Source organism: Archocentrus centrarchus, chromosome 13, assembly GCF_007364275.1.
Source record: "Archocentrus centrarchus isolate MPI-CPG fArcCen1 chromosome 13, fArcCen1, whole genome shotgun sequence".
In the NCBI taxonomy this organism is placed as follows: domain Eukaryota; kingdom Metazoa; phylum Chordata; class Actinopteri; order Cichliformes; family Cichlidae; genus Archocentrus; species Archocentrus centrarchus.
In genome coordinates, this window is record NC_044358.1 from 42,682,310 (window position 1) to 42,704,557 (window position 22,248).

The 22,248-nt window shown below is 41.6% G+C and overlaps 2 protein-coding genes and 1 long non-coding RNA gene across 11 annotated transcripts; 1 reads left to right on the forward strand and 2 right to left on the reverse strand.

Annotated features, from left to right (window-relative positions):
• The first annotated feature begins 2,036 nt into the window (after positions 1 to 2,036).
• Positions 2,037 to 16,515, forward strand: LOC115790577 (uncharacterized). Of its 8 annotated transcripts, XM_030744397.1 has the most exons (9): positions 2,037 to 2,131; positions 10,226 to 10,275; positions 10,667 to 11,737; positions 12,954 to 13,140; positions 13,264 to 13,378; positions 13,938 to 14,224; positions 14,512 to 14,729; positions 15,495 to 15,653; positions 16,151 to 16,515. In XM_030744397.1, the coding sequence occupies exons 3-4, from the start codon at positions 10,753 to 10,755 to the stop codon at positions 13,019 to 13,021; spliced, it is 1,053 nt and encodes a 350-aa protein (XP_030600257.1). In that variant the 5' UTR covers positions 2,037 to 2,131; positions 10,226 to 10,275; positions 10,667 to 10,752; the 3' UTR covers positions 13,022 to 13,140; positions 13,264 to 13,378; positions 13,938 to 14,224; positions 14,512 to 14,729; positions 15,495 to 15,653; positions 16,151 to 16,515. The 8 variants fall into 8 exon arrangements, with proteins under 8 accessions (XP_030600257.1, XP_030600253.1, XP_030600255.1 ...); XM_030744393.1 differs by having other exon boundaries at positions 2,039 to 2,131; positions 10,667 to 13,140; XM_030744395.1 differs by having other exon boundaries at positions 2,039 to 2,131; positions 10,667 to 13,140; positions 13,962 to 14,224.
• On the reverse strand, positions 8,998 to 10,752 carry LOC115790580 (uncharacterized). Of its 2 annotated transcripts, XR_004020793.1 has the most exons (3): positions 9,629 to 10,752; positions 9,482 to 9,545; positions 8,998 to 9,384 (listed from the first exon to the last, which is right to left on the reverse strand). It is a non-coding gene; the product is annotated as an uncharacterized LOC115790580 (long non-coding RNA). The 2 variants fall into 2 exon arrangements; XR_004020792.1 differs by having other exon boundaries at positions 9,482 to 10,752.
• A 114-nt stretch (positions 16,516 to 16,629) lies between the features above and the next one.
• Positions 16,630 to 21,489, reverse strand: LOC115790579 (tapasin-related protein-like). Its single transcript, XM_030744403.1, has 7 exons — positions 21,167 to 21,489; positions 20,843 to 21,019; positions 20,472 to 20,747; positions 18,442 to 18,771; positions 17,460 to 17,795; positions 17,294 to 17,377; positions 16,630 to 17,132 (listed from the first exon to the last, which is right to left on the reverse strand). Exons 1-7 carry the CDS (start codon positions 21,210 to 21,212, stop codon positions 17,101 to 17,103), a joined length of 1,281 nt encoding a protein of 426 aa, XP_030600263.1. The 5' UTR covers positions 21,213 to 21,489; the 3' UTR covers positions 16,630 to 17,100.
• Positions 21,490 to 22,248: the final 759 nt, after the last annotated feature.

The following is a 22,248-nucleotide window of genomic DNA, read 5'->3' on the forward strand; positions in this document are numbered from 1 at the left end:
TCATACCCATGTTAAACCACAGACTGAAGGATTCCTTCATAACTCTCATTCAGAATTCATACCTTCACGTCCTCAACCTCAATTTCCTTCAGAATAGAATTCCTCTTAAACCTGGTTATTTTGGACTTTCTGTAACATGGTGTTCCTGAAAACTCTGTTTCTATTTAGTGTCACAAAAGTCAGTTCCTGCTATGCAGAGCTGTGTCAGAGCAGGAGAAATCTTATCCATCAAATCCATCTCAGAGGCACTGGGATGTTTTCTTTTTTTAAAAATGAATCTTTTACAGCTCTCAGCAGTGTGTCTGAGTTGGAATTTCTCACAGAGCACCCCATTCAGCAGATATTATGCTTGAAATGAGTTACGACCCAAAATAAAATATTCATTCAAAATCATGTAACACAACGTCTGTCCCACCCATTCTTTGAAAAATCACACCAGGAATAAGATACAAAAAGGAGCATCTATTCTTAATAAAGGATGTTGTTGATTTCAGCTTCAACTCACCGTTCATAACACCAAAGTCAACTGCATCTACACCACCATTGTTTCATGATTTCTAGCATCACTTTATCTACCCTTATGTACTGTATTTGTTTATAAGTTTCACACTGATTATAGCTTTGATCACTTCCAGAGACGGCTGGATAGATTCATCTGGACAAATTATCGTTCTTGGATAACAAAATCCTCCCAAGCATGCTTATACCCCTCTGCAGCATCTGTTTAAAATTCTCTTCTCATTTTTAAGAAAGTTGTATCATTTGCCAAAGATTCATTATCAAATTATGTTTGACAGAATGCTTTATAAAAATGTAAACATATGATTTATTCATTCTCTTTTTGATTTAGTTAAGAAGAAGCCTGGAGTGTCTCCAGATAAAGATAATCTGACTGTTGAGTGTTTAGTTCATATTTAATTCCTCATAAAAATTTATAGTAAAGATACTTTCAGCCATTCCCTCATTCCCAACAGGCCGCCACAGCAGATGGATCTGCATATTTAGTTAGCACAGATTTTACATTGGATGCCATTCCTAACACAACTCTCCCATTTATCCGGCCATGGGGCCGGCATAGGAGTACACAAGTTTGTGACCCTCCTTAGGCTGGAGTTGCCTCCCAGTCTCAAAGAAGAGATCTTTAGTAAAAGTTTCAATTCTCTCATTCTGATTTCAGCCAGTTCCCATTTGCAAATATTATCTACAGTTGATTTGTTATTTTCAGTATCTTATTATATACCTAATTTTATTATCGTATTCTTCCTAAATTAGTAAACTGGTATTCAGTTTCCAATATCCTCTTTCTCATTTTGATCTATGAAAAACAACAATCAGATACAGGTGAATATTATCACTCACCAACCAATTTTCAATTGTCAGTTTCCTCCATCTGTTAGGTTTCAATCATGAGTCATTCCTAGACCCCATATTTTAATTATTATCCATCCTTATTATGCAGCCTTCCTAAATGAGGAGGTCAGCTATCCATCCATTCATCTGGTGTCACGCTCCATTCTCCGAGTGGGATCCAACACGTTAAGCCCTGAAATTTTCCATTATTTTGTTTTGACCTTTGGAGTGGTGATAAGAAACAGAATTTTATTTTTCAGGACTCCTCTCAGCCAGTGACCACCTCCATCAGCTCTGTGTTACAAGTTTGGGAAACTGTTAAAGCATATCTCCACACCTCCAGATCGATTAGATCCATGGCTGAAAAGAACATTGTCTCCTCATTGGTTAGTCCAAAAAGTGACGTGTGCATCAGAAGAATGAGCCCGTCATCAATTAGCTCAGCACCAAGTACCCCGTAATTTTAGGCACAGTTCTAATTTTATTGCACTGTTTCACACTCATGTAGAAGTTCACCTGTTGTCACCGAGCCTCCATTCACTGATGTATCCCAGATAGCAAAACACTTCGGGGCGGATCCGCCTTCAAGTCAGCCGATCCGCCCCACCCTTCTTGCTCTCCGGACTGGGCCCGCCCCACCTACTGACAGCGGATTATCAAAACGCGGCTCCACGGCGGAGCCCTTCAGCAAACTCGCGCCTTTCCCCACCCCCCTCTTTTTTTCTTTTTCAAAAGTCAACGACTGCTGTCATAAGGAGCGCAGGAGCAGAGCTTCTCTAAGGTAAGAACTGTAAGCTGTTCTGTTAAATATTCTTCATTCATGGCTTTACCTGTACAGTAAAGTTATCCTGGTAGGAGATAATTAAGGTTTTATTTATTTTTTATTCAGAAATGTGAGATTGTGGCAGCGGAGTTAGCTTATAGCACATTAGCTACTGGCCTATTAGCTAACACAGCGGGAAGCTGTGAGGTTAAAAGAAAAAAAAAAAGCTCCTCCGGGATTTATTTCGGTGGGGAAGGCGATGTGATTTGGTTAACTGTCCAGGTAGCTGATGTTACAGCAGACTGAGCACATGAAGGATTTTATTGAGCCTCTCCAGGACTGACTGCAGGTAAAGTTAAGCTAACACAGCCTATTCTCTAAATTTAATCTGAGAGCATCCATCAGGTTAAAGTGGGTCTTACGATTTCAGGTGTTTCTGTAAAGTATTTAATAAGCTTTAGAAATGGATTTAGTTATGTCTCTGCTAAGACTTTTTGATTCAAATTTAATTCTTTTTTTCTTATCCTTGAAAATGCTTCCATTTTAAAATTGTCCTTTCAAGGATTGAAAAGTGCTTGATTTTTGGGCACAGTTGTTGAAACTGCTTAAAACTGTAACTGCCTTAAAAAATATCTGAATAGTTAACTTATGAGATGGAAACGAACCTGCACGTCTGCATATGAGCATCTCCCCAGAAGACAGTCTGTGAGAGAGTGAGCGGACCTTTAGGAGGTCACATTTTGTAGCTGCCCCTGGGTCAATAAACGGGAGTCTCGACAGGTGCTTCAACTCTTTATTTCCACTTCATTGTGCACCGTGAAAACTTAAAAACAGATACAAAAAAAACAATTTATTTACAATACATCATCAACAGGAAACTTACAATTATCACAACAACTAAATCACAAAAGGCAAACGTACCTCGTTCCGTCACCGAGGGGTGCTATATTACGGATCATCTATAAGGCTGCCCGTCACCTTAAGACTAATAATAAACAATAAAAATCCTTAAATACGATCCATACAATTCAGAAGAAACGAAGATAAAAATTCAAACCGACAACTCACCAAGCAAACATCCAACCAGGAAAAAGAAGCCACGGGGAAACCGGACACCACGCCACACCAAACAAACGAAAATGAGGCAACGCATGCCAACAGAAAGCAGGTGAGGGCCATAAAACCTAATTCCCTTTTGCTGGTCCTTCACCTCCTCTCCACCACACACACCGCCTCCTGTGGCCACTCCAAGACAATTCGGTGTCAATTACACTCCCCCCAATCATACCACGATAAATTCATAATCAATCGAATTATACATGATTCACAAACAGTTAAAACTCTGACACCGAACTGTCTCACAACTAAAATAAGGAATCAAATTTTCCAATCATTCATTTCCAAGCAACAACACTAACTTCTGGATGGGTCTCTCAAGGATGACGGTCCTAAAAGGGGGGTCCGATTTCCCATGCAGCCTCCGATCTGTGACTTGAACCCTAACCCTACGAACCAACTTATCAGTTCCTTGAATGGTCTCCACCACTCGCCCCAACTGCCACTGATTCCTCGGAAGTGTATCCTCAATGACGATGACAATGTCGTTTGTTTTAAGGTTGCGCCGAGGCTTATGCCATTTCTGACGCAGGGAAATATTCAATAAATATTCCCTCTTCCAGCGTCCCCAAAACTGCTCAGTCAAGTATTGCACTCGTCGCCATCGTTTCGTTGCATATACATCCTCTCTTACAAATTTCCCAGCAGGAGGAAGGGCAATCTGAGACTTCATCAAAATAAGATGATTAGGTGTCAAAGGTTCCAATGATCTGGGATCATTGATACCGTCCACATTCAAGGGGTGGCTATTCACTATAGCCATAGCCTCATAAAAGAGTGTTCGAAGTGAGAAATCATCGAGCCTACCTGGACAGACACAAAGCGTGGCATTCAAAACATTCCGCACGGTTCGAATTTGCCGCTCCCAAACGCCACCCGCATGACTCGCCGCTGGCGCACTAAAAATGAATTCACACTGTTTATTTGCCAGATAAGCCTCCAATTTCTTGGGATCACACTGTTTCAAAGCCTTCTTAAACTCGTTCCTAGCCCCCACAAAATTTGTGCCATGATCACAATAAAGCTGACGTACAGCCCCCCTGAGGCTGATAAAACATCTTAAAGCGTTTATAAACGCATCCGTTGACAAATCTTCCAACGTCTCAATGTGAATAGCCCTTGAGGAAAGACAAGTAAAAATCAATCCGTACCTCTTGTGTTCCGTGCGTGCCCTTTTAATAATAAAGGGACCAAACACGTCCATCCCACAATATGTGAATGGTGCTGAGGCCTCCACCCGTGCCTCCGGGAGCTCAGCCATCTGCTGCTCCTCTGCCGGACGTCGAAGCTTCCTACAAGTCACACAATGATGTATCAACCTAGCAGTGGATTTACTCCCACCAATGACCCAAAACCCATTTGCTCGAAGTTCCATTTGAGTCTGGCTTCGACCTTGGTGACAAATCCTCTCATGAAAATGAAGAAGCACAAGCTCGGTAATGTGTGAACTCTTAGGAAGAATAATTGGGTGTTTCAACCCTTGACTGAGAGATGACTGCCTCAACCTCCCACCAACCCTAAGAATTCCCTTATCCAAAATAGGATTGAAACGAAAAAGGGGACTGGAGTGGGGAAGACTATCCCCCTTCTCCAACGTTCTTCTCTCTTCGGAGAAGGCTTGTTGCTGGACAAGTCTAACTACCACTTCCGTCGCGCTCTCAATTTCCTCTACCGTAATGTGATCACTATCATGCCTTTGTCTGGATGTCATCCTCCTGATTCTCGCCACCACCTTAAGGAGCCGTATCCAAGAGGAAAATCGGCTCAACCTATCAAGCATATCATCGCAATCGCTTGTAATCGCCACATTCACTTGTGCTGCCCTCACTTCTGGATCACGCACCAACAGCACAGCGGAAGGAGGGGATGATAACATCTGGGTATTATAATTTCTTGCAATTTGGGCAAGTCCCCTTTCCACTCCTCCCATCGAGAGCCTAAATCCTCAGGAAGAGGCTCATCCCATCCAGCACCCTGTCGACACAAATCCTGCAGAATACGCTTTCCGCATAAGGTAACGGGGGAAATAAACCCGAGCGGATCGTATATAGAGGCGATAACTGAGAGAATGCCACGACGACTAGAAGGCTGATTCTTAAGGTTTACATCAAAACTAAAACTATCTTGTTCTATTGACCACTGGATGCCCAAAGCACGTCCTATTAACGGCTCATCTAAACCAAGATGCAAGCTTCCAGCCTTCGTCGCTCTCTCAGAAGCGTCAACACAATCCAGTACCTCCAATCTGTTTGAGTTAAATTTATGCAGACGTAGGCCCCCTTTCTTACATAACTCCCGTGCTTCTATAATCAAATCCTCTGCATCCTTAACAGAAGGAACACTAGTTAGGCCGTCATCTACATAAAAATTCTTCTCAATGAAAGCCGATGCCAAAGGATAATCCACCTTATGTTTCTGGGCCAGATACTTGAGGCCAAAATTAGCGCACCCAGGGGATGAAGTAGCGCCAAAGGGGTGAACTGTCATCCGATATTCTTGCGGTTCCGCTTCCAGATCTGCACCACCCCACCACAGGAACCTCAAATAGTTCCGCGCTGCCGGGGGAACAAAGAATTGATGAAACATCCTTTCGATGTCGCATACCACAGCTACATTTTCCTTCCGAAAGCGACAAAGGACTCCTATCAAAGAGTTAATCAAGTCAGGACCAGTCAATAGAACATCATTTAATGAAACTCCCCGAAACCTTGCTGAGCAATCAAAAACCACCCTCAACTTCTCCAGATTCTGCGAGTGGTATACACCATGATGCGGTATATACCACACTACTTCTCCCTCACATAGTGGGGGGGCTAACTCTGCATTACCCCTTTTGAGGATTTCCTCCATAAAGGTCTGATAATGATCATAATACTGCTGATTAGCCCTTAGTTTCCTCTTCAAATGCTGTAAACGAGCAATAGCTACGCCCTTATTATTTGGCAATATGGGGGGTATATTACTCTTAAAGGGCAGGGGGAGCTCATAATGTCCATCCTCTCTTTGCCATATATTATCACGGAGAAGTTGTATAAAAAGCATATCCTCCTGAGAAACGCACTGATCTTTATAGGACTTCTCATTAAAGTCCGACTCAAGAACCTTAAGAATATCACTACCGGGTGGTGCGAACACCTCTCTTGCCGTAACTCGATGCACAAAGCTCTGATTTCCTTGCCGATCGAAATGTGGGTTGGAGGACCTGGTTATACTCCATCCGAGTACCGTTCTTTGCGCGAAGGGTTCGTTCTCACCCCCTCTAACAACCTCCAACGGTACCAATGCTGACGTACAATCATAACCCACAAGCAATCCAACTTCACATTCTTGCAATGGCAACAGCTTACCGGCCAAATGCTTCAAATGAGGCCACTGCAGAGCGGTACTATCAGTTGGAATATGAGATCTATCCACCGGAATAAAATCCCTCGAATAAACCTTAGGCAATTTAGTATAGGCTTCGGAATGAACTCCTCTAATTTGCAAACCATGTGAAATCCCACTTTTAATCACGGTGTCAACAGCTGTCATTGTGCTCAGTTTTAATTGTACTGGTTGCATATTTACATGTAACTTGCTAACTAAATCCTCCAAGATAAAGGTTGTATCACTCTGTGGGTCAAGTAAGGCATAAGTGAGCACCTCCCTACATGGTTCTTCCACCGATGACAGGAACACTGGCACGATATTAGATGTGGAAGGAAGGCCCTTAGTCACAGCATGAGACGATACACTACGTACCTCCTGACCGGCGTCATCCACCCCCGGAGAGAGGTGTGGCTCCAGTGCTGTGGCAGACGAATTGTCACTCTCGCTATGCAAACAGGTTGGATGACGCCGTCCACAAGTAGCACACGTGTGCCGCCTCCTGCAATTCCTCATAACGTGCCCCCCCCACAAACAACCAAAACAGAGTCGGTTCTCTCGAATAAAGGTTCTCTTATCATCAATTGTTTTCTCTGCGAAGATGGGACATCTTGCTACACCGTGCGTTTCATTTTCACAAACCAAACAAGATATTCTTGATTTAGAACCATTTGTTACATTTGTTTCAAAAGGGGGGGCATCACTTTGAGAGCTCGTATTAAAGGTACTGATTCGCTTTGACTTATCTTCCGCTGCCTTAGAGTTCAATAAGAAAGGGGAAACAATAGGATTGCATACAATACGGACCTCCTTTTGCAGGAAATCCACAAAATGCAAAAAGCCTGGATAATTACCGGATGCATCTAACTCATCAACAACAAACCTACCCCATTTACGTACAATCCACTCCGGTAACTTCTTAAGCAATTTATGATTTTCCTCACAATCGTTAAAAATGTCCAATCCCTTGACATAAGGCATAGCCTCAGCACACCCCTTTAAAAAATCCACAAAATCTCTAAGGGCCAAGGGATCATTTTCACTGATCCTAGGCCATTTCATAAGCCTTTCTCGGAGAGCTCTCTGGACGATAAATGGATTTCCATATCTCTCCTCTAACAATGTCCAAGCACTGTGATAGGCATCCTCAGAATTTCTATAAAAAAATCCCTCCACAGCCTTGCGTGCCTCCCCTACAAGGTAATGTTTCAAATATAACATTTTTTCACAGACTGGGAGGGGTTTCTTACCAATAAGAGTCATAAAGGAGATCTTCCAGTCAATAAATTTCAAGGGGTCCCCGGAAAAGGTTGCCAAGTCGGGGGGAGACAGGTGACACATGCTCAAGGAACCCGCAATGGCTTGAGCTAAGTCAGCTGTCTCCTGATTTTTAACTCCGATTAATGTCTGTTGAGATTGAAGCGGTACAACCCCTGAATTTGATGGATCCCCGATATCCTTCCCTTGGTGACTAGACCGGATATCTCCTTGATCACCCTTTTCTCCCTGATTCCTCAAACCGTCTTCTAAATCCCTATAAGCCCTCAAACGCGCCACTGCCACCTCCACATCATTTTCTGCTTCTATTTGTTTTAACCGCAGCTTCTCCTCCTCTTGTTTGAAATGCATTTCAACTTCCTTCTGTTTAATTTCAGCCAGCATCTTCGCTTCTTCTAATTTCCATTCATTCTCCAATTTGCACATTTTCATTTGTTGAGCTTGAATTTTTCTCACCGCCTTTGCCTGTTCCACCTTAACAGCGAACTCTGCCCCAGCCTCTGCTAATTTACTTGAAACCACTGAATGGGAGGAAGGAGGACAAGCTACCGACATTTCAGAAATCACAGTCTCTGTATCTGTACCTCCAAAAATGGACCCATACTCCCCTTTATTTAGGGTCATCCTCACTCGTTCTTTCTCCAATTCATCATTAAAAACTTCTTCAATAGTTTCCTTTCTTTTAACTACAAGTTCGCCGATTTCGGCGGTGAGAGAAACACAAGCATCCATTTTCTTAATAATGTCTGGTGTGGCAGTGCAGTTACGCCTGATGGGCTCATAGGACTGACATACTAAATCATAATTAGTTTTTAAATTCTGCTGGATTACATTAAGGTCATTCACTGTACAAAATCGCTTCAATTTCGTCCTGGAATCTCGAGCTGTTTGTTTCCACACATCATATTCCTTCATAAAAGACCTTTCATGTTGTTCAGCTCTCTCTCTACGCAGCTCCTGACCCTTCTCGGTCAAAACTCTTTGACGGGAGCTGGACCTGCTTGGTTGGTCGGCTGTATTATCTAAAACTTGATTTTTAACGGACATTTTACCTCATTTACCCTTTAGTTTACAATTTCCAAATTCACCAAACAATACTAAAATTCGACATTAAACCACAACAATAAACTACAAATATTTTAATCAATATAACTTTACCCTTCAACCCCAAAAAGGAGAAAAGGAATACATTATAAAACACATTCAAACCCTAAACATTAAGCACTTAATCATAGGCTTTATCACCAGTCTCTTATGTATCGCTACCCAGTTCGCTTGAACTAGAAGCGTAACAAATACCGTCCATTGGCTGAGCTCGCCGGTGCGCGAAAGGGGCGTACACTGGGCCAGACCGCCGTTATCAAATACTTGTGCAATAACGTTGATTTTCTTAGCTGAAGCCTTACTCTTCCGATGGACGAGTTTTCACTGTAGCTGCCCCTGGGTCGATAAACGGGAGTCTCGACAGGTGCTTCAACTCTTTATTTCCACTTCATTGTGCACCGTGAAAACTTAAAAACAGATACAAAAAAACAATTTATTTACAATACATCATCAACAGGAAACTTACAATTATCACAACAACTAAATCACAAAAGGCAAACGTACCTCGTTCCGTCACCGAGGGGTGCTATATTACGGATCATCTATAAGGCTGCCCGTCACCTTAAGACTAATAATAAACAATAAAAATCCTTAAATACGATCCATACAATTCAGAAGAAACGAAGATAAAAATTCAAACCGACAACTCACCAAGCAAACATCCAACAAGGAAAAAGAAGCCACGGGGAAACCGGACACCACGCCACACCAAACAAACGAAAATGAGGCAACGCATGCCAACAGAAAGCAGGTGAGGGCCATAAAACCTAATTCCCTTTTGCTGGTCCTTCACCTCCTCTCCACCACACACACCGCCTCCTGTGGCCACTCCAAGACAATTCGGTGTCAATTACACATTTTTTTAACCGGCCAGAGTGGGGCTTTAATTATTGTTGGCTGGTTGGCTAGAAAACCGCAAATTCCAGTAATGGATAAGACCAGTATGGAATTATAATTAAGTCAGAAGAAAACAATCCTTGCAAATTCCCCAAGCGTAGGTATTAACTTCTCGCGAGTAAATTCAACAACTCCTGTGCGTTGAAAGTGTATGAACCCTATTTATTGTCTTTGCTTGACCTTAAACTTTTCCACAATGCATATTTGGACTCTGACTTACTGAAAGTCCCTATTGATACAATTAAAATACTTTAAATTACCAAAGTTTAATATCCAACATGCCACAAAAAGAAAGATTTTCTGTAGTTTCATCATTATAATCATTAATTTTATTTATGTCTTCTGTTACAGATCAATTCAGCCTGCCTTCCCCCCTCCACCTTGTCTGCTACCTCACTGAAGTAAGCCAAAATTCAATCTTAGAGTTCATTTAGACACTTTTTCTAAAACTGCAAATAATTTCTGCCAGAAATATTATGTGTGTGTTACAAGGGGAGGGAAACCTGAGCTTGTAATATGCTATCAGAAATCTTGCACACGCACATCTGTACTTAAAAAGCAACTGTAATGGACGTTAAGCTTTGACTGTTATAATATATTCTTCATTTAAAAAAAATAGCTGTTATTGCCAGTATAAGTGGCTATAACAGCTTCTTCTCTGTTATAATGTGTAAGTTCTGTCATTTCAATGTTTTGTCCTGTGGTCTAGGTTGAGGCTTGTTTGCCTGCTTTAAAATCCTGTCTGGTCTCAGAATAATAACAAAAATGTGTTTCTAAAATTTTTATTTTTAGATAAAATGAATAGAAAGACTCTACCTGTCTCCAACTCCACCTTAAGAAGGAGGGCCCGTGTAGACGTAGAAAACTGACTTAAACAAATGCGGGATGACGCCACAAATTTAATTGACTTTCAGATGACAACAGAGAGGAACCTTGACCATGGACACATCAGTGAAGAGCATTTTCATGAAAGTCACATTGGAACTGATAATCCACATTGTCTAGACACTGAAACCGGTGCTGGTTTTAGTGAGCAAGATGGCATGGAGATAGATCTAGGCCTGTCTGAGGATTTTGAGGATGCTGCTTGTGATGTTCAGACTCAGACATCTGAGTCTGATCATTTTGATGATGAACTCCAAGACTCGGTTTCACTCTCTGACAGTTTATCCCACTGGGCCATACAATTTCGTATTTCCTTGGTCGCTTTGACAGCATTATTGGCCATACTTCGCATTTACCATTCTGATATTCCAAAGGATGCTAGGACACTCCTCAGAACTGAGACAGAATACTCAATTCTTGAAAGGGCTGGAGGACAGTACCACTATTTTGGCATTCTGGCTTCTCTTAGAAATACATTGTTAAAGTTCAAACACACGTTAGCAGACAGTTTCACTTTGAAGTTACAAATCAACATAGATGGACTTCCTTTGTTCAAGAGTTCTTGTCTGCAGTTGTGGCCCATCCTTGGTCTACTATTAAGTGTTCCCATGAAGGAACCTGTAGTTATAGGTTTGTTCTGTGGACCAAAGAAACCAAGTTCAGCAAAAGACTTCCTTGAAGACTTTGTTACAGAGTTACAACAGCTTGAAAATGGTTTTGATTTAGAAGGTAAACAGTTAAATCTCAAGCTGCATACAGTCATCTGTGACACACCAGCCAGGTCCTTTATTAAAAACACAAAGAACCACAATGCCTACCATGGATGTGACAAATGTGTGCAGCCTGGAAACTATATTAACAGACGCATGACATACCCATGTGCAGACTATGCCCTACGGACAGATGAATCCTTCACAAACATGGCCGATGAGAGTCATCATCATGAAGGACCACATCCATTTATTGGCAGTAGTGTGGGTATGGTTTCACAGTTCCCTCTAGATTACATGCATTTAGTTTGTTTAGGAGTTGTTAGAAGAATGCTACACATCTGGCTCAGGGGTCCTCTGAATTTTCGATTGCCTGCGAGCATAGTGGAAAGAATGTCAGCAAAACTGTTAGAAATGCGTTCCTTTATTCCTGTAGAGTTTGCACGGAAGCCCAGATCTCTGAGGGAATTGGATCGTTGGAAGGCCACAGAATTTAGACAGTTTCTCCTGTACACAGGACCTGTAATGCTAGGCACATTTCTGGATCAAAATATGTACTATAATTTCATGCTACTCTTCTCTGGTGTTGCTATTTTAGTTAGTCCTAGACTGTCCTGCCACACACAGTATGCCCGTACTTTGCTGAAATGTTTTGTTAGTCACTTTGGTGAAATATATGGAAAAGATCAAATTGTTTATAATGTACATGGTTTGGTCCATCTAGCAGGTGATGTGCAACTACATGGTTGTCTGGACTCATTTTCTGCATTTCCTTATGAAAATTATCTGCATAAGCTTAAAAAGCTCATCAGGAAACCAGAGTTCCCCCTTGCCCAAATAATCCGTAGATTGTCTGAAATTAGAATTATGGAAGCTCCTTTAAGTTGTACCTCTTTTAAAAAGCCACATTATGTTGGGCCAATTATAGGTGGACTGTCAGTGAAAGCACAGTATGGTGAAATGACCTGTGATAAGTGGACTGTTAAAGTTTCAACTGGGGATAATGTTTTTGTTATTGGAAATGATATTTGTTGTATACATAACATTGTAGAGTGCAGTGATGGAGTCTATGTGGTATACAAGGAATTCTCAGATAAATCTTTGTTCTTTGATTATCCATTTAACTCTGACTATCTGAATATTTATAAAATTTCACAAACATCAGATTCATTCAAGTGTGTTAAAGTGTCAGAGCTTGTTGTAAAATGTACTGTTTTGCCTCATAGAGATGGTTTTGTGGCCATACCAATGTTCCATGCCTTTTAGGGACACATCAGATTTTTCTCTGTACCTGTCTATTGTCCTTGCTGGCAGTATAACTTAATAGCTATTAAGGCTGTTTTTTTTCTAACAGGCATTTAAAATGTCGAGGATGATACCATTTTGTTATATTATTTTCTAAGCAAAGCAATTGTGGTAGTGTTGCTGGTTGCAGCTCTTTTTTTTGTTATTTGTTGTTGTTTGATTTCTTTTTCCACTTCAAGATGTTCCATTTGGTCGAGTTCCAGAGCAACAAAGCAGTAGCAGTAGTACCAGAAAACTGGTGCTGTGATGGTGCTACCTACTGGCCCAACTATAGAAATGATGAAAGAGTGGATAAGGCAGTAAAAAATGTAGAGGAACCAGGACCAGACTGGAAGACATACGATATCAGAATTATCAAATCATGTGGTATGCAATTTCTAATACACCTCTGCCTATTTTAATTAAATACTGAAATATATTTGCTATTATATTTTATGTGTTTAAAGACAACTGTGTTATCTGTTGTAAACTCAAGTTTGTAATTTGTAGATCAGTACTTTGAGGCACGACAGCTTCTGAAGAAATCGCTTACATGCAGCACATCAGACCTTCAGTCAGAAGAGGAAGAGGAGGAAATACGACCAAAAAGGAAGCCAAAGGCAATGTTAGTATATACATTATATGCCTTCCTTGCTTTTTTTGGTCATCATTATTCAAAACACAGGCAGCACAGTAGTGTGGTGGTTAGCACTAACATAACAGAATAACATCTAGAAGGCCTGGGTTTGATTCCCCCTTGGCCCGGGCCTCTCTCTCTCTCTCTCTCTCTCCCTCTCTCTGTGTGGAGTTTGCATGTTCTCCCCGTGTCTGTGTGGGTTTCCTCCCACAGTCCAAAGGCATGCACTTACTGGGGTTAGGTTCATTAGTCACTCTAAATTGCCCATAGGTGTGAATGGCTGTCTGTCTCTCTGTGTTGGCCCTATGACAGGCTGGTGACCTGTACAGGGTGTACCCTGTGACAGGTCACCCTATGACAGCTGGGATAGGCTCCAGCCCCCCCCATGACCCTGAACAGGATAAGCAGAAGAGAATGGATGGTATTCAAATCACAGAATTCGAAAGCAATTAGAGTAGTGTACAGCTTGAGTAAAGTAAAAAAATACATGTTTTAATAATGACAAATGAAGTATTAAGTATTTTTATTTTTCTATTCTGCTTGACAGTCATTTCTTTGGGGACTCTGACAGTGACACAGAAGAAGTTTACCTGAAAAGGAAAGCCAGAGCTGCAGTAAGACGCCCACTACAACCACCTGCTCCAGTTATCCAACCACCACCTTTCACTGGGGCTAGCATCCACACAATTGCTTCTTCTGCAAAAACTCCATCACCACCACTGCTTGCCCAGATGGAAAATAGACCAAGAGATGAGCCAACTCCTTCTTCAAGCCATGTCTACAGGCCTACTTGGAAAGGGGGACGGTATGGCTCAGACACAATTACCTGCTCTGGTAAGCAATCTCTTAAACAGCTAGTATTCACCTTTCAATGACTGATAATTACATCACAAATTCAGTTATTCTCAGTGTAACATCCAAGTGAAAATAAACTCATCGAATGCAACAATGCATTTCTTCCTGAATGTACACTGATTTTTCCAAAAGTGTATACAGTAAAGCTTGAATAATCGGTATATTGTATTCTTTGTAAATATGAATACTACACTATAGCCATTTGCCATGTAATCCAGTTATTGGAAAAGATTACAGCAAATTTGTCTCATTTCTTCTTCCAACAGCTGCAGAAGTTCAAATATTGAGCTTACTGGAGTACATTAAACACCAACAAGACCAATTAACCACCAAAGTAAACTATCTGACCAACAAGCTGAACTCAACTGTCCAAGAAAGAGAAATACCTGACCCTGTACAGTTTCCACTACAATCAATGGAGGAAGTGGAGAATTTTGAGAAATGGCTCAAAGATCCTGCTAACTCTCACCTGAAGCAGAGTGTGGTGAGTTTTCATCTGATTACCATTCTACTTGACATTCAACACAAAGAAATCCCACTTTTGTCAATGTCATGGTTTTGTATAATACGAATGATGCTGTTTATAATGAAAAGCTGAATGTTAAATATTACGAACAGCCAGATCCAGGTTTTTACAGTCCGGATAAGATGTGGTTATTTGCCAATACCCGTGTTCAATTGATAATCTGTATCTCTCACTGAAAGGCTGGAAATGCTTCTTTGTGAATAAGGAAATGTTCCACTTAACTCAAATGGCATTCCTAACTTTTTAAAATGAAATGTGAGAAATACGTGTAAATAAATTTACAAAGTATGTTTGCATTTATGTGTGTTGGCTGTGCAGCTGAAGTGAATTTATGTTTAATCACACTGACAACAATCAGTTATGTTTAATAAAAGTATTAAACTGTTTTATGTGCACTGGTAAAATTAATTAAAGCACCTGTCATAAAAGTGAGGAAGACCATCCAGCAGCACAAAGTGCTTTTATGCAGACTCTGTACTTTCATATTACCATTTTGACCAGGGATAAGTAGTAAGAATTGCAAAATGAATAGCCCTTTCAGGAAAAATGTAAAATGATTATTTTTTAATTTTTCTATATACCCACATTTGAGCTGGCACACGGGACCTTTTTGATAACTCAAATACAAATGAAGCTGTCTTTTGTTGTTGTGTTTAATTGCCTGCAACTTATTTTTTGTGAAATGTGTTTAAACTTTTCCCATTATTTCCTCTCCATTTTTAGATTTCTTCACTGGCAGCCATCGGGGGGCTGATGCAAGAAGTATCACATGGAACATTCTTTCCCGCGTGTTCCACAGTGACATTGGACAGAAGATAAATTGGACAGGGGCCAATGGAAAGGGAGGTTTCTCCCAGATGGCATCAAAAACAGTACTCTTGGGTAAGTAATTGTAATAGATTTTGCAAATGATTTGATTGTCATGGTTTAATGAAGCACAAATCTTTTAACTCTGAGAGTCGTATTGTATCATTTCATTGATAATGCCAGTTATGGGCTTTGGAGGACAGTTTTCAGGTGTACCTTTATTCCACTCACTGATCACAGCACTCTTTCAAATGAAAAACTCCCCTTTGAGATCTGTGATGTTCCTCTGTGGTACATAGTTGGATACCCGGACATGACTGCATTGATTGGCAATAACTGATGCTGTTAAATATTAAAGATGAGTTGTAAATTTTTGGAATTTTTTCCCCACTATGTCCAAAGCTTACAATCAACATGCTACACTTGCTGGCCACTTTATTAGGTACATGATGCCAGCACTAGGTTGAGCCCCCTTTTGCCTTCTGAACTGCCTTAATTCTTCATGGTATAGATTCAACAAGCTGCTGGAAAGATTTCAAAGCTTTCATATAACATATACCTTGTGTGTATAGATGCAGTAAGAAAGACCCACGTGTCCCGTGCTGCCACAGAAGAGGAGATTCGGAAACATGCCATACGATGGTTCAATCTGGCAGCAGACAGAGGAAGAAGGCGGCGTCCTCCTGTTACCATCCCGAATCAATGCTGAGGACTTCAGTTTGTTATTGTTACTGTTATTGTTCCAAAAATGGTTATCTTTCAGTTATTTGTCTGTTAATGTTTTAATGAAGTACAGTAATGAATCAATGCATCACCTGCTTAATTAATTTGTGATAGTATTTCCTTTCTTTGCCATTTTATTTTTTCCTTTACTGCATTTTGTTAAAGAATAAAGAAGTGTTAAAGGATTTATAGTAAATAAACAGTATTCTTGATACATTTATGATCCCATTATTTTTGTAATACTCATATGCTCATCTTGTTATTCAAATGGAAAATTAGGCTTTAGATAAGGATGCCGTAATTGTTAAAGATTTTTCATTTTCCCTAAAATCAGTCTTCATGTCCAAATAGATATTTTAGCTTTAACTGTAGCTAGCATGGCTACAGCAATTTTTAATAAGGGATCCTGAAAATATTCTGGCCAAAATAAGCTGTTATCGGAACGGATTCAAAACGGATCCGTGTCGGATCAGTTTTTCCACAGACGGCTCCGTAAAGGATCCGTTTTGGATAACCTGAAACGTGGACAGGTCCGATTTGTATCCGGTCCTGATCTGTTCCTCAACCGTGATCCTGATCCGTTACTGATCCGTCCCGCTGTGCAAGTGGATTCCGATACGGACCGGTTTTGCGGGTCCGTTACGGAGTCAGTGGCACATCCGGGGCGGATCGGGGGCGGAGTCATTTTGCTATCTGGGATCCATGGGGACCCCAGAGAAAGGCCAGTTTACCAGCCTGCTTTGCTTGTTCAGTTTGGGGCCACAGCTTCTTACTCCGATCCCAGTCCTCTGTGTTTTTTTTACATCATCCAAACTGCTAACTTTCTCCAAGCTGTGGAGAAAAAAATATAATTACTCTCTAGAACATCAACACCTCACATGCTACAATGACCTTTATACATTTACATGTTTTTATGTGAAACAACAAACATGTGATCATACTTGTTTCCTAGTACTGCATCAGTGATTTAGCAGCAGGCTTGTATGACTCACCTGAGTGCATGTAGCTCCGCTTCACATACAGCAGTAAGATCACAATGAAGCCAACACAGAGGTAAAGCATCCATCTTCTTGGCTCTAAAACAGACAACACACATGAACCTCTGCTGCTGCTGCTTGCTGGTAGCTCACAGTACTACACTGAGACTCCTCCTCTCACCTTCAACACTCAGGGTGAAGAGCTTTTTGATGGGCATTTTCAGGGACTGATGGGAGACACTGCATGTATACTGTTTCCCAGAGTCATTGAGCGAAGGCTGGAGGTAAAAGAAACCCGACAACGAGAAGGTCTTGTCCTGACCTTCTTTGTGGTGGGAATACATGATGTTCTTAAGTGGCTTGGGATATGAAGTTCCTGACACCGCCGGGTCCTGCTCATACCAAACTATATCCACATCCCGAGGGTAGTAGCTGTTTGCCTCACACACAACCTTCTGCAACTCACCCTCCTGCAGTGACAGAGTGGGTCCCACACTCAGGCTGACTTGGGGAGGCTCTGAGGAAAGGAGTGATTAAAAAAAAATTCATTTTATTATAACTTAAGGTAACATAGGCAGGGTTACAGTCTCTCTATTTTGTAATTGTACAGAAAAAAAATCTCCACTCCACGTGGCTTGTATCACATAAGTTGTGCATGAACAGTCACAGCAAGTGTTAAAAATGAAAAAAGAAAACATAAACCTGACAAATTAAAGTGCTTCAAAACACGTGTACACAATTTTAGTTCCTAGTGATGTGAAAACTGCAACAATTACAAATGGATTTAATCGACATCAATTTAAGGAGGGAGTAACATTTTTAAAATCTTTACTCTTAAGTGTTTCAATATTTATAGTCAGTCAGATCTGAAAATGGGACCAACACAGCCTGCTCTGAATCAGCTGAACAGCTGCACAATAAGTCAGCATATTTAAAGAAGACGTGCAAAATTTTACCTTCATACTAAGAGTATTTTCCAACCTGCAGGCCCTCAACGTACATAAGAGTCGCAGAGTTGTCCAACAGATGCTTCTAATGGTGACAGAATCTGTACAACTGCTAGTTTTCAGATGGAGGACATTTCTCTGTGTCCACCGCCCACTGTTCATCACAGCTGATTAAAGCTGACCAATTATTATGACCTCTCTGATTGTTTCCCTCACCTTCAATTTGCAGATTTATATCCACACTGGCAAACAGTGGAGTCACTGACACTGAACAAATGTAGGTCCCTTCACTGCTCATCATGGTGGAGGCGAGGGTGTAGGAGGCATCTTTGGCTGCAAGGGCATTCAGCCCTACACCGCTCCCTTGCTTCTCCCCTGTGTGGCGGCTGAAGCTGAAGAGCTTGGTCCTCTCGCCACGGCGCTGCCTGTGCCACTCCACAGTGACCTTTGCCCCCTTGTGGTCAACATCAAACTGGCAGTGGAGCTTTTGTTGGAACTTGAGGCGGGTTTTCACTGCTGGAGTCTGTGTTTTGATGACCACGGCGACTATGAAACAGATGGAACACATGTGAAGACGTGACTTGTTGAGCACACTTCTCAATACATATCCCCTAATATCCTATAAAAGTGTGGGGGGCATGAGGAAGGCCACCGATGAATTCTTCATTTGTGTACTGGAGGCTGAACATTTACCCTAAGAGGTGAAAACACTTCCTGTATCTGTAATGTGACACCTCTGAGCGTCCCTTGTTCCAGGCCAATAAAACTACAGATGAAGATTCCTGGTTAGCTGGGTCCATGTGCCACTAACTAAGTTAAAAGTTTCAAGTTGGCAACAGCAGCTACCCTCACCAGGAGCAACAGAGCATGCTAATACAGAGGGCTGACTCTCCGAGGACAACACTGGAAGCATGCTTTTCCTTGCACCTGGAACTCAGCAAGAACAGGATCTAACCACAAGGCCCAACAGCTCTGACTTGATTGACAGAATCCTACTGCAGCAAACGGTAACAAGCCACCCTGGCACAGCCTATAGTGTATATAGCTAAACAAAAGACTGCTTACTTCTTATCTATGTATATGTATTTATTTGCTTCATCCATTTAATTAGCACCAACTGGCTGATATTAGTTACAGTCACAGGGTCCTGCATCCTCATTAACTCGGCACCACTATTCCACATGATCACACTTTCTTATATTTAATTGGCTCAAAGATTGCTGCACATGGTGCGGAAATCCGAGCTCCTGTCATGCAGGCTCCGTGTTCTCATTAATGGCCACACATTCCTTCAAGTATGCACCCGAGATGCGCACAAACATGAATTCACACAAACATGATTTCTCCTAGTTTATATGATTTTGATATGAATTTTGTAGGGGAGTGAATGCTGCCTCCCTCTGCCATTCAGAACTTCAGATGTGTCACCCTTACTGACTACTCACATCTAACTTTGATTCCAGTTATTCATTTTATTATTATCAGACTTCCAAATCAATGGCATATTTTATGAGACTGATTAAGTGAATAACTTGTCCATATTTCCCATTTGTTTTGATTATTTCAATGATTAATTACATTTTTAAATTAATAGTTAATCATTTGTTATCAACTTTTTTTTTTTTTATCTATTTTCCTTCATTCAAAGGTTGTTCCCCTAATATTCATACTTTCTTACTCTAGTAGGTTCAGTAAACAAACTGGGATACATTAATTTTGATGTTGGTATGGCAATACTGACAATTACTCATAACCCCTACAACATCATACAATACATCGTAAAACAAAACAACAACAAAACACATACACTTATAATGCATATTTATTCTTTTGCTGCAAATCTAGCAGATCGAACAGTGGCCACTTTAGCGGGTCCAGACTGACACTTCAGTGCAGTGTGAAACAAAAAAATCTTTTAGTGCCCCATCATGCAGATTTGTGTGCGTGCAGAATGACACAAAAGCTCATATAACCTTGTATCCTGTGTACAAAGTGTTTAACAAAGAGGTTGCATCTAATGATCCTCCAAGGCGCAGAGGCTTACGGCTGAATTAGACTTCTGCGTCGGCTCTTTGCGAGGCCGTACATAACCTATCGTCTGGCCATAGTGGCAGATCGCTCCTGGAGCACCGGCGTGAATCAGCGGCAGACTGGTTCATCGGTCGGCTGGCCTGTGCAGTGTCGGGATATGCCACAGTCCGGGAGCGACATGCCATTGGCCACTTTTGGATCTCGGTTGGATTTACCTGTGGTGAGGAGGAGCTCTCTGTCAGCGATGGCAGACCAGTTGTGGTAGTCCTGCCGTCCTGGTGGAGGTTCGTCAGAGGGGTGTCTGAGGAAGCTGGTGACGGTGAAGAGGCCCCCCCTGTGCCTCAGGGTGCAGCTGAACCAGTGGTTGTACTCCCGAGCCCCGAGGACAGGCCAGCGGACATAACTGCCTTCTGTGCTGTACCTGTACAGGTCACACTTCAGCTGCTCTGCCTCCACCCCCTCCACATACCGCAGCAGATCCAACTTTGATCCTAAAAGAGAATAAAACACAGTCTAATGTGTGTGTGTGTGTGTGTGTGTGTGTGTGTTTTCCAGCCTACTCCTCATGTAGGCTGCAGTAACTCACTGGCAATCAGGAAAGTGATGGCGTTTGGATTAACAAGAGCGTCTCCTTTCTGACCAAACTGCAGCATCGCCTCTCTGTGGATGAGCTGAGTCTCAGTGTGCCCTTCATTATTAATAAACACATGTTCGTCAGTGAACTGACAGGGCAGCCACTGTATCTGATGGACACACCACACACCTGAATGACACGCAAATACACACAATCATAAAGTATAATAAGCACAGGGATCACGTTCACGCAGTAATCTTTAGTGTCTATACTCGCGGCTGATCTAATACACACAAGCTGCTGTCTGTAATCTTAAGGATTTTCACAATAACGTACCTGCACTTAGATACAAGAAAATAAATATCTTCAAGATCAAACCCATGATTCTTCATTGGTGACCTCAACCCGTCGTTGCTAGACTATCAAAGTTTCTTCGGGTACTTTCGCTTTCACTATACAAGAAACAACTTGCTGTGCAGACGCTCCAAACACGATAATGAGCTGCTCACAGAAGAAATATCCAGAATATACGCTATTAATTTCCCAGGACAGGATATACAGGTGTCCTAATTATTGTTTTGTCAGTTATCAGAAAACTGCCTGTGTATCCAGGTTAAACTACTGTTACACTTGCAGTACCGACTTTGTCCTGAGGTTGCTGTGAGGAGCCCTGAGCGCAGAGCCACTCCGCTTCCTGTGAATCCCACTGAACAGGTGCGCAAATTCGACGCAAGGCGCTCTTTGTTTTTTTTTTTAACAACTTTATTAATGCACAATAACAATACAAACATTTATATTATTAATCAAACAAAAATAATTTATACAAAGGCTGAGTTTTTAGGAAGCCCAAAACGACGTAAAAAATAATGCAATAAAATATAAATACGTTACAAACTGTAGAGTTTAGAGAGTTTAAATTCATTCAGCCATCAATGTATGGTTTGCTTTTAAAACATCTACAATTAAGGATTAAAAAAAACTTCCCTATTAACAACATAGTCCAGATTAGAGTAGATAAACTTTATTAATCCCTTTCAGAAGATTCCGTTTAGCTCTGCGCCCCAGTCCTCCTGCGCCCCCCCCCCCCCCCCCCCCCCCCCCTAAAAAAAATGGTGTTGTACAGTCTGATGACATGAGGGACAAAGCAGTTTCTCAGTCTGTTAGTCCTACACTTGGAGAGCAGGCTCCTCTGGTGGCTGATGACAGCGTGCAGAGCGTGACTGGCATCATGCATCATGTCCAGTAGTTTGTCCATAGTCCTCTTCTCTGCCATGTCACCAGAGAGTCCAGTTTCATGCAGACCACAGAGCTGGCCCGCCTGATCAGTTTGTCTGTCCTCCTGGATATGTCCTTCCTGGTTGTGATGCCCCCCCCAGCACACCACGGTGTAAAACAGGATACTCGCTATAACAGTGTGA

Coding starts and splice junctions, on each gene's coding strand:
- LOC115790579 (XM_030744403.1), bottom strand. CDS start 21,212: ATGGGTTTGATCTTGAAGATATTTATTTTCTTGTATCTAAGTGCAG. Junction 17,378..17,459: donor CTTCACCCTGAGTGTTGAAG/GTGAGAGGAGGA, acceptor TGTCTGTTTTAG/AGCCAAGAAGATGGATGCTT. Junction 17,133..17,293: donor GCGGAGCTACATGCACTCAG/GTGAGTCATACA, acceptor TTTTCTCCACAG/CTTGGAGAAAGTTAGCAGTT.
- LOC115790577 (XM_030744393.1), top strand. CDS start 10,753: ATGCGGGATGACGCCACAAATTTAATTGACTTTCAGATGACAACAGAG.